Source organism: Alligator mississippiensis, chromosome 1, assembly GCF_030867095.1.
Source record: "Alligator mississippiensis isolate rAllMis1 chromosome 1, rAllMis1, whole genome shotgun sequence".
NCBI classification, from domain to species: Eukaryota; Metazoa; Chordata; order Crocodylia; family Alligatoridae; genus Alligator; species Alligator mississippiensis.
This window is the reverse complement of record NC_081824.1, coordinates 243,647,352-243,664,042: the sequence shown is the minus strand read 5'-3', so window position 1 is coordinate 243,664,042 and position 16,691 is coordinate 243,647,352. Positions and strand designations below refer to the sequence as shown.

Here is a 16,691-nt window from a genome sequence, read left to right as displayed (position 1 = left end):
CGCGCGGAGCGAGAGGAAGGGAGGGAGGGAGGGAACGAGAAAGCCCGCGGTGGGGGTGTTTCCGGCTCCGGCGTGACCCGGAAGCGGAAGCTGGGTGGGTTGCCCGCCTGTCTGCCTGTCTGTCTGTCTCGGTGTCTAGAGCGAGGCCCCGCGGGAAGAGCCGCTGCCCGGAGCCGCGGGGCGCCCGGGCCCTAGGGCGGCAACTGCCCCGGCCCCTGCTCCTGCCCCAGCCAGGGCGGGCCCGGGGGCTGCCCGCGTCCCTGCACCGCCCCCTGCCGTCTATTCTAGGGCGGGCGGGGGCGTCCTGCTGCCGCTGCCGCCTGTGCAGCCTGGCCCGCAGTCCTTGCATCCGCTTCGGAGCTGCATCGCCGCCAGCCACCCCAGTAATTCTCCTGGTGGTTTATTTTCAGAGACAGCCCTGGAAGGAGGAGAAATGCAAGAGGAGGGAGAGTGAGAGGGGGTAAGACACTTCCAGGAAAATCCAGGGAACAGTGTGAATGGCTCCAACGGGAGGTGCCCTCCCCTCTAGCTCAGAACTAATGCAGGTCCCTGGGGCGGGTACAGCTCGTGCACAGGGGCGGGTGGTGGGTGCCCAGAGCACATGATCTGGAGCACTACTCCTTTCGGCCATTGATTTTGGACAAGGGAGCAAGCCAGCCCAAAGGGGCTGTGGAAATAAAGTAGAGGGCTCTTCCCTTGTGCAGCATTAGTTTATATGTAGCTGTGTGTCACACAGGTGAAGTAGGATGAGTCGATCAATAACACAGAGTTTCTTTAACCCCTAGTGAGCAGGAAAGGGGCATGGGGTGTACAGGCCTCTTTTCTCTTTGGTAGTTGGGGTATTGCTGGTGTGTAACCAAATTTGGCCTTTTAAACTGTATGGAAATCATCAGTTTCGACCGTCCCCTCCCCCCGACCTGCCAAAGCTTTGCAAGGGTGCTTTTGCATCTTGTCAGATGTTTGATGTTTCATGTTTGGCCATCAGCCTAAATTGTTGCCAGCAGCACTTGGAAGGCTGGCAGTATTCCATCCTTTAAAGAAGGTTTTCACAGGTTGAGTGTTGCTTTGTATGCCAGTCTCAAGCGACATATTCAGGATTTTGTTTATAAATTATATCTACGGTTGATTGAAGATCAGAAATAAATTTCCTTTGTGAAAGAAAGGAAAGTTGTCTACAAAGCCTACTGTCCAACCTTGCATACCCAACCTTAATTGTAATCTGCTGTCACACACTCTCGCCCTTGCTGTATCTGTGCATGTAGGTACCAGTGATTAAAACAATGCTTATGTGAAATATAAACCCAGCCAATTTAGTGTGTGAATCTGTGAAGCTCTGTAAGGGTCATGTTGCTGATTCGGTGATCCTCATGACAAACTGTAATTAAGTGCCCTGGTTTGTTCAGTTGTTTATTTAGTACGTGTAAATCTGGTCTGTACATACATAGAAAGTATTTTTGGTTTATATCAGGAGGGTACATTGACATCTATCTGATGCTAGACTGGTGAATAGGAAGAAGGTCCCGTCACTGGCCTGTTTGTGGAAGCTGAGATGATGAAGGCACGTCAGTGGGAACATGCTGTGGTGCAGGGTTGAAGCTCCATCCCGTATGTGATAGTTATAGAGCAATTGGAAGGGTTACGTGCAGAGTGCTGGTAAAGTAAGTGTGAGTTGTGTTAAAGTGGGGATGCTGAAGTGGGATGCATGTTTTCATATGGGTTTTTAGACCATAACTGGAGGAGGGTGGGTATCAGGTAAGAGGATAGAAGTCTGGTGGAGGAACTTTCTCTTCAAATTTCCTTACTCTGGAAGTTTGCCGTGTTAGTGTGATTGCATGAAAGCTTCAATCCTGACACCACTCACCACTTTTTTTTTTCTAGTTCCTTATAACTTTGTCAAACTTCTGTCTTTCGAGCTGAAATTTCCAGGCCTGCTCTCTGCTCAGGCATGAAGTATTTTGAGGGGGGGGAGTTTGGACAGAAATGTCTTGGCCCTTTTTTGATAATTGGTCTACTATTAAAAATTAAAGTTACAAACTTTTTAATAGTTCTAACAGTGGATTAGATGGAGGCAGAATGTAGTTGATGGCCCCAGTCAATGTTAGTTTGGATTTTAGAGTTTGAAAAAAGAATTACCTTTAACCATTTATCAACTTTCTAAATGAATAAGGGTTGCACAGTATGTTTGTGTGCTAAAAAATCAGAATTTCAGTTCCTTTTGAGCCCCTCTTCTTTGACACACAAATCTTTCCAAGTGGATGTTTGGGAGTCTTTAACCATTGCAATTTTATTTGCAAAGTGCATATTGTTCTTAGTGTTGCATTGTGCAAACTGACTTTCATTTGTGGCTTGAGGTTGCGCCTGTGCAAATTGTAAAGGCACTTAGATTTGTTTTAAAAAAAGAAGCTTAGAAAGTTCCATGGAGAAGACTCTCGTGCTTACTTGGGGAGTAACTCAAACATCAAGGAAATGCCTTAAGAGCTGTTCCCTTGTGTGCATAAAATACAGTAGTACAGTCATGTAACACTGTATGCAGCACTCTTCTTCAGTCAGTGTACATTATGAGTAGTGCTCAGTGAATGAGGTAAAGAAATGGACTTGAGATCTCTTCATTTATTTGGGCCAAGTTTTCAGTGACATCCAGAGCAGTTCAGTCAAAAGCGACTAACTTCAAATGCATTTGTACTGGGGCATGTAAGTATATAGAAAGGTGAAATACTTACACTGGCATGAAAAAAAAATAGCAGACAGGACATAAGCCACCTTGACAACCTGTCAGGGGTGTTGTAATTTGCCATACAATGTTAGCATGGTTAGGTATGCAGACATGATTCACAAAATAAACCCAGAGATTTTAAATAGGAATCCATAGCATTAAAACCATTCTGCCCTGTTGTGGTCCATATGGGTTTTTTGCAACAGGAAAATCCCTCTATTATTTTTGTGCAGTCAAAAATAAGAGCAGACACCTTCTAAGGAGTACTTTGGATCTATCAGTGGGTGCCTTGTGCCCTAAAAGGCTGAGCACCACTGATCTAGGTTTAATTTACCTCCCTATATGAATCCTATGTATATTACACCTTGGTAAGCAAATAGTTGTCCTACCCTAAAACAAGTAATTAGCCCTTAAGCATACTTGTTTCCATTGGTGTGAGGGTCACAGCTGCCCAAGGTAGAAAGTGTAGGAGGTAGAAGTGAATGGCAAGACTGTAAATAATTCATTTAAAAATTAGAAGCAACTGGGTTTACTTAAAAATAGTTTCCTCTCCATAGTGATAAATTACTGTATAATTTTGGTGGATGTGTAGAAATTGTAGGGTGTCAAGTCTTTATCTTCAGTTTTAACTGTTTAAAAAATAAATGCCTTACTTTGCTGCTATTCTTAGTTACTTTTTAGTCTGCTCATTGAATGAAATTCTGTAATGATATGTAATTGTGTAATTAAATCATGGAATCGTAGAGAAGTAGGGCTGGAAAGGACCTCCAGAGGTCATTTGGTGCAACCTGCTGCATGAGGCAGGATCATCTCTATCCAAACCATCCTACCCATTCAAAAGAGAAGTTGTTAGAATCAGGGCAGATGAAGGCTGAAAAAGAAACCTACATACCTTCCTGAGCATAAACACCTTGCTTTGCATATTGGATTTTCTCCAAGCATAGCTTTTATTGTACAGAGTTTAACTGTCACTTCTCATATGTGTAAATGAATGTTCTCAGCCTTCACTCTTATCATGACTTTTGTATTGGGATGTCTTTAATTTTTTTAAATAGCAGTCTTCATTGCCCATGAAACCACTAACTAAGCATATTGCCTTAGGGAGTAGATTCCGTGTTAGATTGCACAATGTTTTAAGGTCCCCTGAAATTGCTGTGTCAGCAGAGGTTAAGCTCCTCCCATCTTCAGAGGGCTGTCTTTTGATTTCTTGCTGATCCTGAGATTGGATCGGTTTGAGTGACAATGACTTGTGGAGAAGACAAGGTTCTTGTAAGGTCCTGGTTTGAAAACATGAATGAAGTAGGGAGTGATCCCTTCATCCCTTGTAGAAGTAAGGAGCTTAGAATGAGGTTGCCTGGGTTCTTTCCCCAGTGCTGAGAGTCAGCCACATCAGGAAAGTCAGAATCTCTTAAGTTCTGTTTTCAGCTTTCTCATGGGAGTTGGTTTCAGGTGGCTAGAGCAGCGGGAGGCAGGAAGCTGGGAGTTCTAGATTATATTTCTTGATCTGATGCTGGTTCTCTGTTATCTTGGGCAATTCTGTTTTCTTCTTTTTGCCTGTCTTTCCCCATGTGTAACACCCTGCTAACATCCCTTTGCTGTTTATGGTCCCTGGTGTTGTATGGACAGTGATGGGCAGTATCTGGAATTCTTACCAATTAGGGGTTGAGTTGAAGGTGATGTTGATGAAAATGTTTGTTTCCATGTGTAGATAGAGGGTCACAGCTTCAGAAGCATAGTTCCTCACCCCATCATACTCCCCACTACACTCAGGTGATGACCTGGGAATATTGGCTATCCTTTGGAGGCGGAGAGTTAGTCATCTTCTGGGTGGAGGTCTGTAAGTGTCAAGCTTTTAGGAGGTAGTTGACAGTGTCCCAGGCCTGTGGGAGTGGTGGGCAGCAGACTTGTTCCCTGGTGGGGTAAAAGGATCGTGGCAAAAAGATCAGAAGAAGAGCTCTGAATAAGAAAGGGTAGAGATCCCAGAGAGCTGTCACAGCTTTAGCCTGTGTCTCTGAGTCTCTCTGGGTTTAATGTTCCTCTCTTTGTGTGTGTGTGTGTGTGTGTGTGTGTGTGTGTGTGTGTCTTATTTTTCCCCCTTCCCCCCATGCCCAGCTAGGATGGAAGAATCTCACTTCAACTCCTCTCCGTACTTCTGGCCAACTGTGCCCACAGTCTCAGGACAGGTAAGAGCTTTGTCTTTCAGTATGGCCTATTGGTCTTGCTTCTTTGCTGGAAATTTGCTTGCAGCGAGTGTTTCCACCCCTCTTCCTACTCATGCTGCTGGGAGAGGCCAGCTCTTGGGTGTTCTGAAATAATTATTTTCCTCACCTATTTAGATTGAAAACACCATGTTCATTAACAAGATGAAGGAACAACTATTGCCCACAGAGAAGGGCTGCAGCCTGGCTCCCCCCCACTACCCAACCCTGCTGACAGTGCCCACATCTGTAGCCCTTTCCACTGGCATCTCCATGGACTCTGACACCAAGCCAGAGCAGCTGACCCCACACAGCCAGGCCCCCGTGACTCAGAACATCACTGTGGTACCAGTACAGTCTGCTGGGCTCATGACAGCAGGTAAGGGGGCACCAGAGGCTTCTGGAAGAATGGGAGGGTGACTCCATTGTCTGAAGGGGATGAAGTGGATAGGTCCTGAAAATTCTCAGGAACCAGTATATTCATCCTGAACCTTGAAGTGACGGGTGTCGCAAGGGATTCTCACCATATTGCTTGTTATGATGCCTATTTGACCTCTAGTAACAGAGGGTGGGGGAGGATTTGGGAGGGTAGCCCTACTTCCTTGTGGATCAGGGTTATGGGTTGATTTTGAGCTCCTGTTTTTGGAACACAAGAGTTGAGAAGGTTGGATGTCTCTTAGAAGGATGGATGTTTGACTTCACCCACTTCGCTGTCCCTGCAGGTCCTGGTCTGGTGATCACCTCTCCCTCGGGTTCCCTGGTGACCACAGCCGCCTCTGCCCAAACCTTCCCCATCTCGGCTCCTATGATTGTCTCCGCACTGCCTCATGGCTCCCAGGCTGCCCTCCAGGTGGTACCTGATCTGTCCAAGAAAGGGACTGCTGCCCTCTCTGAAGGGAGTGGGGGTGGAGGGGGTGGGGGAGTTGCCCCCAAACCTCCTCGGGGTCGCAAGAAGAAGCGATTGCAGGAGTCGGGGCTGCCAGAGATGAGTGACCCATTCGTGCTATCAAACGAGGACGATGAGGACCAGCACAAAGATGGCAAGACATACAGGTGGGGAGCAGGGCTTAACTGTGGCTGTAATACAGTGTGGGGTTGGGGGTCTTGGTGGTCTACCTTTCATGAATAATTTGGGCCAGAGGAGGTCTGTACTTCCTTTCCAGGAGCTTCCATGTGTGTGCAGTTTTCAGCTGCAGAATGAATTGGGCTTTTTCTTTTCTTTTTTTTTTAGTTTTATATATCAGTAAAAATTAAAAAATACGGTTAATCCACCTGTAAAGATTTCAGTGCATGTTCCTGAACTTTCAGGAAATAGGTTATTCTGTGTCACTGCTGCCGGGGCAGCTAGTGACTAGGGCAGGGGTGGGCAAAATCTGCTCCATTGAGGGATTTTGCAGGGGCATGCAGGCAGTGGATCACAGCTCTGCCCTGGGCTCCAGCCCTGTGTTGTTACTACCCCATGATTCTGGGGTCTCCATGGAGACCAGCCAGGAGTTGTGCAGGCAGGGCATGCAGTCTGGCAGGGGGGATGGGTGGGCAGGGAGCTGTGTCCTTGGCTGGGGTCAGGATCTTGGAGGGGTGACAGCACAAGACCTAGACCCGGGCCTGGGTCAGAGCCACAATCAGCTGCCTGCACACCCCTGCCCATGAAACCTGCGTGTATCGCAGGGCCATACAAGCAGCAGGTTATGGCTCAGCCCTGGCCTCATGCTACCACTGCCCTGGGATCCCATGATTCCACCTTGCTCGCCCATCCTGAGCACTATTCCCTGCTTGCCTGCAGGCCACATAAGGAGTTTTTGTGAGCTGTTGTGCAGGTGGAAGAGGGAATGCTGCTGACCCAGCCCACAGCAACTCAGCAAAACTCCTTACTTGGCTCACAGGCCCAAATAGTTTCCCATCACTGGACTAGGGGCTAATGATGCTGAACCTCCCTGCTGCTGTTGTAGTGGTGAAGAGCATGTGATCTACTGCAAGATGCACTATTACCTGCTGCCCACTGGGGAGCTTGAGGGCTGGGAGCTGCAGTGCATCTGACAGCCTCTGGAGAGGAGCTCCTGGGTAAGCAGTGTAGCAGTTAGAGACAGAAGAGGAAGGAGCCACAGAGCAATAAACTTCCATGGGGCAGTTTCTGGTCATGTGCGTATTTCCTCTGCTGCTATTTTACCAGGCCCAGCAAAAAAGGGCTATTTGAGCTAAGGGTTTAGGTGTTCTAGCATGTGAGGGGAAAGACCTCATGCTCTTAACCTCAGAAGAATGTGTTGAGTTTAAAGGTCAGCAGTAGAAAAAGGGAGAAGTTTAGTAGGAAAAGAAGTCCTTGCGTGAGAGGATACGGCGTGTAGAAATTTCTAAAAAGATGGGGGTTGGGTTGCATGAAGCTGAGAGAGGTCTGGAGAGTTTTGCCTGTGTGGGAATGGGGAATAAGGTGGATTGGGTTGTCGGGGGGTAAATGGGAATGTATGTTGAATCAGTGCTAGCTAGACATGGGGGAGAGTTGGCTGGAAGTGAAGGATTGGCAGGAGGAGTAATAATTTTTTGCTTTGCCCTTCACAGTTCGGTGTTGCTTTTCCTTCTGAAAACAGAAAAGTGATGGGGGACAGAACTGGGGAGGTGATGCCCTTTTCTCTTGCCACTTCACCGTGCCAACTGTCCTGTATCCCCTATCAAAACAGTTCCATTTGCATTGCTCTGAACATGGGTTTCTTTACTGATAAATTATGCAGTAAGTTGTAACAACATTTAAAGTGTTTATGCAAAATAACTTGTTCATGTTAGGGGTTGCATTAGTTGAACTATATCAGGTTTTAAGCCTCTGAGTTTCTGAACTGGTGCAGTTAATTTGAGAGAAAATATGTGTAGATCAGCCCTCGGACTCCCTGCCCAGTGTTCCAGGTTTTCACGTAGAAAGTGTGTTTAACCTGCAAGGTAGGGGAAGGGGTGTTAGGGAGTTTGCTGTTGTCATGTATTTTATGTCTCAGCCCCAACTCCACACTACTCACAGTGCACGAACATTCTGGATCAACTAATTGGGTTGTTTAAATGTCTTGTCATAGAGAGTGCTCTTAACAGAGAACTAGAATTAAAGCTCTACTAGGACTTTAATTACAGGCTGTAGTTTGCTTCAGAGTTTGAAAAATGTCTCTAAAACAGGTGGAGTGACTCGGCATAAACCTCCATGCACATTCAATTTAAAAGGCTTTTCTCACATGGGCTTTTTTTAAAATAATAATAAAGGAGAATCAGTTCAAATGCAGAAATAGATAATACAGGAAATGGGTGGGGGAAGACTAAAATGAGGTTTCTAGAAGGATGGGGACCACAAGAGCAGTTACGCTTTGGAGAAATGGGGCTATGGGTGGAGGAGCTCATGTCCCAAGAAAGGGAGCAGAGGAAAGGAAGAATGGAGAGGGACAGGGCAGAGAAACTGATGGCTCAGGTACGACAGAGAAGATTGCACTAGCAAGTTTCTCTGTGTTGCTTTCTGTCTCAAGTTCCACTTCTGTCCCTTGCCCCAAAGACCACCTGGCTGATCACAGGAATGAGTATAGTAGTTCACTGAGCCCCCTCTGACTTGTTGGAGCACTGCATATCATCTGACTAGTCATGCACATTCATCAGACCCATGCTATTTCAGAAACAGAACCGTGCTCAAGAGAAGATTTTCTCTGTCAATTCCTTAATCGTGGAGATGGAACAGCTGGGCAGTATTGGAGAGGTTGGAAAGCAGGCATTTGGTTTGGGGCCTTCTTTGTGTTAACAGAACAAGGAAAATCCCAAATTGTTAAATAATTAGTGTTGTTCAGCTGATATTTATTTTGAACACAGATCCACAGATTTGGGAAAATAAAGATTTGAATTTGACAAATTGTGCTGATGTATTATCCAGCATATAACTTGCATGTTACATTTTCTTCCTTCATGCTTGAATGTGTGACACTGTTTTTAGTAGCTTATATCTTTGTCAAATGATTTGGACTGGAAGAGAGCTTTAGCAAAACCAGTTCAGATTAGGGACAACATTCTGCTTATGTTACCTCTTCTTGCCTTAATTGAAAAGATCAGGCATTTAATTTTATTGTTTATATTGCCATAACACAACAGCACCTGTGTCAGGGACTAGGAACGTCTTATGCTACTTGCTGTACTAATACAGAACAAAAAAGCGAGGTATGTCCCAGGGAGCTTATGATTAAAGTAAATCTAGGAGGGTAATGGGTCTAGAGCTAGGGACAACAAAGTTGCCTTCTTATGCAGTGGTTCTCAACCTTTTTTGCACTCAGAACCCATTGTAAACATTGATGACCAGTCCTAACCCAACAAATAGTATAAAGTAGAAATCACAGCAGTATTTTGGCCCCAAAATACTTGTTACACACTAGAAGTGAAAGCAACTCAACAGTCTTTAATTTTAAAGACAGAAATCAACAGGAAAACATTAACAGCAGTATCAACATGTGGCTCTTCATTACTCCCAAGTGACATTCATCATTGTGCAATTCAACAATGCAAATTGCTGGTGCCCCTCATTCCCGACACAAATCTGTGGGGGGACACCTTCTCCCCCCTCTCCATACCTCCCAATGTGTTGCCTGTGCACCCTGTGCCCCCATAGACTTACCTGCAGGGAGCTTCAGGAGCTACTTTCCACACTGTCCGGCTGCCACGTGTACATGATGTGGTGCCTGCTGCCTAATTGCCCTCCTCCCGCTCCTCCCCAGCCCCAAGCAGCCCCTTGCTCCTTTAAAGGAGAAAATCCGTGGTTTTCCATTTTTTTTCTGTTAATGTTTGCAACCCCTTCATCCACTTTTGGGTCACAACCCACAGGTTGAAAAACTCTGTTCTAATGGAAATCCATGTTTATCATCCTCCAAAGATTCTCTTTGGGCTTGTCCAGAGCTATAGAAAAATGCTTGCTGCAAAAGTCTCTGAACATTTCATATTAATTAAGCATGGTTCTTAGGCAGTTCTCTACAAATGTCATGTAGAAGTGTTCTCAAGATCCCACTTGGCACACTTATTTGCTGAAATTTCCAACCATTTATGATCTGTTGTATGTGGGAGGGATTGGTAGAACTCTGTCATGGGGGCCTGACACTTCCCATTATAAGGTGTGGGGTGTTTTTGCTTTATTTTGTTTTTTTTAACGTTGCTTACAGCTTTGCTGAGCTTGAACTATTTGGCTTAAGACTCTTCATTTTGATTGTCTGCCTCTAGTAGCTCTTTGGGGAGAAATATCACCCAAACTGGGTCTGTTGTTTGAGGCAAAGGAAAAATGTTTTGCAGTGTTAGAAAAGATCACCAAACTTTTTAAAACAGCTCTAGGATCCTCCTGCTTTGGACAGGCTTAGGTTTCTTTGGTGTGGCTTCCATGTCAGGCATAGCTCTTTGTCATGCATGCAAAAATTCACTTAAATTTAACCAAGTTATAAGTGTTGCTGCGGGGGGAGAAATCTGCTTGCACAGGTTCAGCAGATATTCCTTAAAGTTTAGTGGTTAAAATCTGGGAGGATTACATTTTTGTTGAACAGGTTGGGGCTTTCACAGCTGGTGTTATTTCACAGCTTGGGGCTTTTGCAGCCTAGATGTTACCCTCCCCGCAGAATGATGCCATCCTCTAAGAGCTCCTATGTGTGAGTGGAGTCTGGATTAAGGGAAAGAAGAGGGGTGGGCTGGGACTCGATCAGGGAAGGAACAGAAACTAGAGTTGGTGGAGGAAGTTTGGATCTGGCTGAATAGGGGGACTGGGCCTGGGAATTGGGGGTGGGAAGAAAGATGAACTATTTGTGCAAAGAGACTGGGAGCTGGTGAAAAATTTTCGAGGCTGGCCTGAGTGGTCACTTTGCAGTGGGAAGAGGTCTTAGCAGCAGAGATGTGGTTTTCTGGAAAATTTTGAATTGGAAAATTTTCCAGTGCCCTAAATAGAACGTGATCTGATTTAGCATGCTTATTTGCCTTATTCATAGATTGTTAGGGCCTGGAAGGGACTTTGCAGATCATCAGATCCAGCCCCCTCTCCCCCCCCGGCAGGAAGACAGCTGGGGTTAGGTGACCCCAGCAAGGTGACTGTCTAGTCTCCTCTTGAAAACCTCCTGGGTAGGTGAATGCACACCACTTCTGGAGGGAGTTTATTCCAGTCTGGACAGCCTGACTGTGAAGGAGTTTTTCCTGGTATTAAGCCTGAAGCGGCCTTCCAGGAGTTTGTATCCATTGGCCCCGGTCTTCCCCAGGGGTGCCTTAGTGAACAGTTGTTCACCGAGCTCCTGATGCACTCCTCTGATATAGTGGTAAGCCACTATCGAGTCCCCTCTCAACCTCTTCTTTAGGCTAAAGAGGCCCAGGTCTTCCTTCCTGCCTAGGCAGGGGGTTGGATTCACTGATCTGTTGAGGTCCCTTCCGACCCTTGTGTCTATGAATCTATGAAAAACTGTTGACACTAATTTTAGCGCACGGAAAGAACTGTGCATGATCTGCCATGGTTGTCCGCTCATCTGCTTCAATAGAGTTCAGCTCTCTTCTACTGAGGTCATTGCAGCACCTCCAGTTTCACTGTCATTATATGTAGAATCACTTGCACTGCTTATTAGTTCTATTTCAGAATCAGAGTGAGGCAAACCTGATTCAGAACTACTTGAACCACATTCTCTTTTGCTAAAGGATGGTTTTACCAATGAGTCTATGGGCAAGAGAAATTTATCACACTGCATCTTCTTCACTAATTGTACTTCTGACTGATTCTCCAAAAGCAAGAGATTTTGAGAAATAGAAACAAGTCCTTTTAATATTTGCCACGCAGCTTTCATGTTACTCGCATTATCAGTTACAAGGGCTTGTACTCTGGAGGGACCCGCACTTTCAGTCTCTTCACTCAGTAATTTGGCTATGTATTCACTAGGGGTGCACTGATAGAGATTTTAGGGGCCGATACCAATAGCTGATATTTAAGGAGGCATATCAGCTGATACCAGTCCGGCAATTGCTTTTAGGAGTATTGGCTCAGGTGTTGCTAACATAATGTTTAATAAAGGATTTCCTTATATATCAGTCCATCCATCTGATATCAGAATCAGAGATTCTGCTTGACCAATCCTTTGAATAACCATTGTTAAGAGTGAATGTGATAAGTGATAACAAGATGGTAACTTATATGATGGGCGAATTAGTTTGTAATGTTCCTTCCAGTATTGATTTTCAGTTATGGAAAGAGCTGTACCACTTGCAAATATAGCTTGAGCTAATGTCTCATCTGCTTTTTCTTGATCTTCTTTTGACATTTTGTCCACAAAGCTTGATAAAAAGCTTGATTGTTTTGACCAGCTACTCATGGTGGATCATGTATGTGGTGACAGTTGATCTTGAAAGCGAGGATCCTGCTGCTTCTTTCCCCAGACTTGGCAGCTCAACATTTTCATTTTCCCTTTTTTGCAAATCTGCTGTTTTACTTGAGCTACCAAGTTCCTGCAACAAAAGGGGGGAAAAGATTTTTATTTTAACCTATTCTGGTCTGGCCTCATCCATCAGAAGGAGAAGCAGCAGGGAGCTTGCTTCCCCCTTCCCTGCCAGAAAGAACACTCTGCTGCTCTACTTCTGCTCAGTTTCCCTGGGACTGCAGAGCCAAAGGGAAGTATAGTCTGACCTCTGCCATCAGCCAGAGAACTAAGCTCACTGCTGGGTTGAAATAGTCAACAATTTATCTATTATGTACTTTAAAAAAATATATTGTTAAGCCTAAGCCACTTTGGGTGCTTAGTGCAAGCAGAAAAGCAGGATACAAATATTTTAACTAAATAAATAATAGTCCAGAGTTGCATTAACAACTTTTAAAATTCTAATGTTTTAAAACAATATAGATGCTAGTCTATACTGTGTGTTGTTTAACATAGTAATTTGTTTACTTACATAGGATTTCTGAAGTAGACTTTTCTCAGATGTTCCACCATTTTGTTGTATTAGCTTTCTGTATATGGCTTGTACTCTTTCAGGACAGCTTGTACATGTTATTAAATGTTTCTTTATTCTTGTTGTATTGTTAGCATACTCCTGCCTGCAATATTTACATCTGCCAACTTTCTTCCTTCCTTCAGTGTCTTGAACTTCATTATAATGATGCCACAAGCTAGGGTTTTTTTCTGATTAGGCATTATTATGACTACTTCAAACCAAAAGCACTAAACAACTAACAGATCTCATGCAAACAGTTCCAACTTCCCCAACTCAAGAAAAGAAATGAGACCCTGCTCTGTGTGTTCGCTGAACTGAAAGTGAAACAAAAAAATCAGTTTTAGTTCTGCTTTTGCTTTCACTTGCAGTCTGAGATGAAATAAGAATTTTAACTTTGGTTTTGATTTGACCTGCACAGCCAATTAGGTGAATTCATAACTTGATTTTTGGTTTGGGTTATTATGTGAGTGTATTTACCCTCTTGTTTACAAATCAATAAAACATATGTACTCTCTCACATACTTCCTAGGGATAATAACCTGAAAAACTTTAATTAAACCTTTGAAACTGCTAAGCTTGCCCACTATTGTATTGGCATCCATTCATTGTTACTAGTGAATTTTATGAAACAACGAACTTTTAGAAATGGAAAATTTCCTATGGAAAAACAGCACTGGAAAATTTTCTGCCCCACATCTCTGCTTAGCAGTAGAAAAGCTGAAAACTAATGTGGTTAAAAGGTGACCGTTCTAATGAGGGACTAGAATGTGAGAAGGTAATTGGGTCTAGCTTGGCATGGAATCCCATAGCGGGGAGACTGAGACAAGGGGCTGATCTGTGGGGAGAACAACAAGAGAAGAGATCAATGGAATGAGTATCTGGGAGACAAAAAATAGGGTTCCTTGGGTAAAGGGACTGGGAGTGAAACTTAAATGGGGGAGGAGGCTGGAGTTTGGGGTAGCAGACTGGGAATGAGTAGATGAGGACACAGGACTGGGATAGACTAAAGGGATTGGGCAGAAGTGGTTAAGCTCAGGAAGAACCAGCAGATGCACGTGTTCCCAAAGCCTGGAATTAAATTCAAAATGCCCAGACCTCACTCTTCTCCTCTCAGGAAATGTCTCTGAAGCACATTAGTAGAGTGTCTCCTCTCCCTGCAGTTGTTGCACAGTGGAGGGCTTACTGTTGCATTACTTTGTTATTGGTTATTTAGGCAAAGGTTTGTGCAGGGGCTATAAATGTTATGGAAGACCAATCTGAGTGTGAGTTGATGTCATGTGCTTGAATTTGTTTTAAGGAAATAACACAAATATAAAAAAAGGGGAAAGTCAAGCATTCTGAAGTCGGGAAGTGTCAGAATTAAGGTTGCTTGTGCAACCTTAAATTGGTTCTATTTTGCATATATGGTACAGGCAGGGCAGCGTTTAATGGCAATATATGTATAATTTTTAAGGTACCTCTGTTTCATTTGTTGCACAGGATGAGCAAGCTCTGGGATGAATCGGGGCTGTGTAGTGAAATAGGCTGTTAAAGTCCTTCCTCACTATTTCTAGAATTTGGAAAGAACATAATGAATAAGGCAGGGGGTTATAGGGAGAGAAAGGAAGGTCTGACTAAGGCCTTTGAATGCTGCTGTGGAGAATTTGATTCTTTTCCTGCCTTTGTCAGAATGTTTATGTTGTACCAGTTAAGGCACTTAAACTAATCCTTTCACATATGGCCATTTAATTGCGTGTTCCTCCATGCCGAAACTGAGGTCTGACTTGCAAAAGCGTTAAGTACTCACAGCTGCAGAATGCACTCCATAGGAATTGACTTCATATATACACGAACATAGACAACACTAAGTACTCTGGAACAAAAACCAGGACTGGGCATCTCTAACTGGGTGCTCAAAATTAGTGGATATTTCTGATTTTAGTCTCTCTGTTCCTCAGTTCTCCATCTCTAAAATGGGCATAAAATTCCATCAGCTCACAAGGACATTTGTGAAGTGAAATTAATCTTTGCGAAGCACTCGGACAGTATACTGAAGTGTACTACAGGAAAGCCCATGAGGCAATGAATAATTCTGTTTGCAGAGAGGGTTTGAATCCTGTGTGGTTTGCAGGGCCTGGGGCCACACATTGAATGGGAAGGATAAAGCACATTATTGAATAGTGGTTTAGCCAAAGTACTGTCCATTTGTGCAGTGAAATGAGTTTTTCCAATGGAAAAAACAATACGTGATTGGCTAAGATGGTTGTACTATATAAACATGGAGCTTGATTTGCCAGCTGTTTGCATGCATGACTTTGTAACGTTAATGGCCTTGTAATAAGGGGTTTGCATATAATTAACCTATCCATGAGCATCTAGTTGCACATTGTTGCCATTGCTTGTTCTTGGAGGAAGGAAAAGATGTGTCCCTAGTCACTAGTACTTAAAGCCTGAAATGGTTGACTTAGTACTGCACAGCGTTCTAATTAAAAAGTAAATACCATGTAAAAGCAATGAAGTATACCTTAGATTGGGTAAAGACTGGTAAAGTGACATATTTTTAAAAATAGTTTTCATGGGGACACTAATCACTGGATGGAGGTGTGTCTGGTGGAGTTCCTCAGGAACTAGTTGTAGGTACCGTGTTTTGCATTTTTTTAATTAGCATTTTGAAAGTCATAAAATCAAATCCACGAATGATTTTCCTGTCTGTATTTTTAATTATGTCAGTATTTGGCCTGTAAATGTTGTCAGCAGCCTGGATTGCCTGGTAGGCTAGACCCATAAAGCGTAAGCAATTTCAGTGCAGTCATATGAAGAGTGAAACATCTAAGATCTGCAAGCCATGCCTATGCATGGGGAGCAGTATCCTGGAAAACAGTGACTTAGAAAAGGATTCAGGGACTGTTTGACAAGTAACTATAATGAGCTCCCAGACAGGGTTGTAGCAGAGTGAGTCATCACAACCCTTGGATGTCTAAACAGAAGAAATGATTAGAAGAGAGGGGATTTTAATGCATTGATGAGATTGCTAAAATCCTGTATGAATTTCTAATGTTAACATTTGAAAAAGTTGTTGGAAAAATTGACAGGAAGCAGTAAAGACTTGTAATCTCAGGGCTGAAAAAATGCCTTTATAATAAGGGTCTTAAACTAAACAGATTGCGCTCTTTATCCAAAAGAAGATTGAGAGGTGACTTGTTCAAAGCGTGTAAGAATTATCAGAAAGGAGAAAAGGCTGGGTACTAAAAAGTTTCTTTTTCTTCTTGAGAGTCAGAACAAGAAGCCATGGCTACAAATAAAAACTAGACAAGCTGAAATTAAAAATAAGGTACAAACTCTTAGAGTGATCAGCCATTGGAACAAATTACCTTTCTTTAGTGGGTTCTGAATGCCTTGATGTTTTCCAGTCAAGATAGGTCATAGAATATCATCAGCTACCGTGATGTCATGCAGGAAGCCAGACTAGATGATTTAATTATTTATTGTTCCCAGCCTTAAATATATAAACTGCCTCTGGAGTGTAGCGTTTCTCATGGTTTCCTGTATGCCGAAATCCAGATGTTCCCCTACTCATTTCCTAAAGTCTGCAGCTTTCTTCATGTTCACCTCTACATGACAGCAATGTAACTATCTGCAGAACACTAGAAAGACAGGGTCTCTTTCCCATATAATTTTAAATACAATATGTCTCATGAGTAAAGGATGGTAGTGCAGTTAGTGCTGCTTGCACCTGTTTAGTTCTTTGCCTGGCAAGCCCCTCTTGTGTTTAGTTTCCTTTAAAGCTGGATTGTAGCTCTTTACAGTTGGTGCTTGGTCCTGATGTCTTTTCAGTTTTTCTAGGTTAAGAGATACAGGGAAAC

At 43.8% G+C, this 16,691-nt stretch overlaps 1 protein-coding gene across 13 annotated transcripts in view; it reads left to right on the top strand.

The window, feature by feature from the left end:
• ZNF384 (zinc finger protein 384) overlaps positions 1-16,691 on the top strand; it is a 29,258-nt gene that overhangs the window by 450 nt on the left and 12,117 nt on the right. For 3 of the 13 annotated variants that reach the window (XR_009458985.1, XM_019476148.2, XM_014603935.3), the window contains exons 3-6: positions 411-460; positions 4,826-4,896; positions 5,050-5,290; positions 5,634-5,964. Coding sequence is in view for 12 of the 13 variants with exons in the window: in XM_019476148.2 (XP_019331693.1) it covers positions 411-460; positions 4,826-4,896; positions 5,050-5,290; positions 5,634-5,964 (693 nt within the window). In the remaining variant the exon portion in view is untranslated. The other 10 variants (XM_059720423.1, XM_059720422.1, XM_059720425.1 and 7 more) reach the window with 10 other exon arrangements.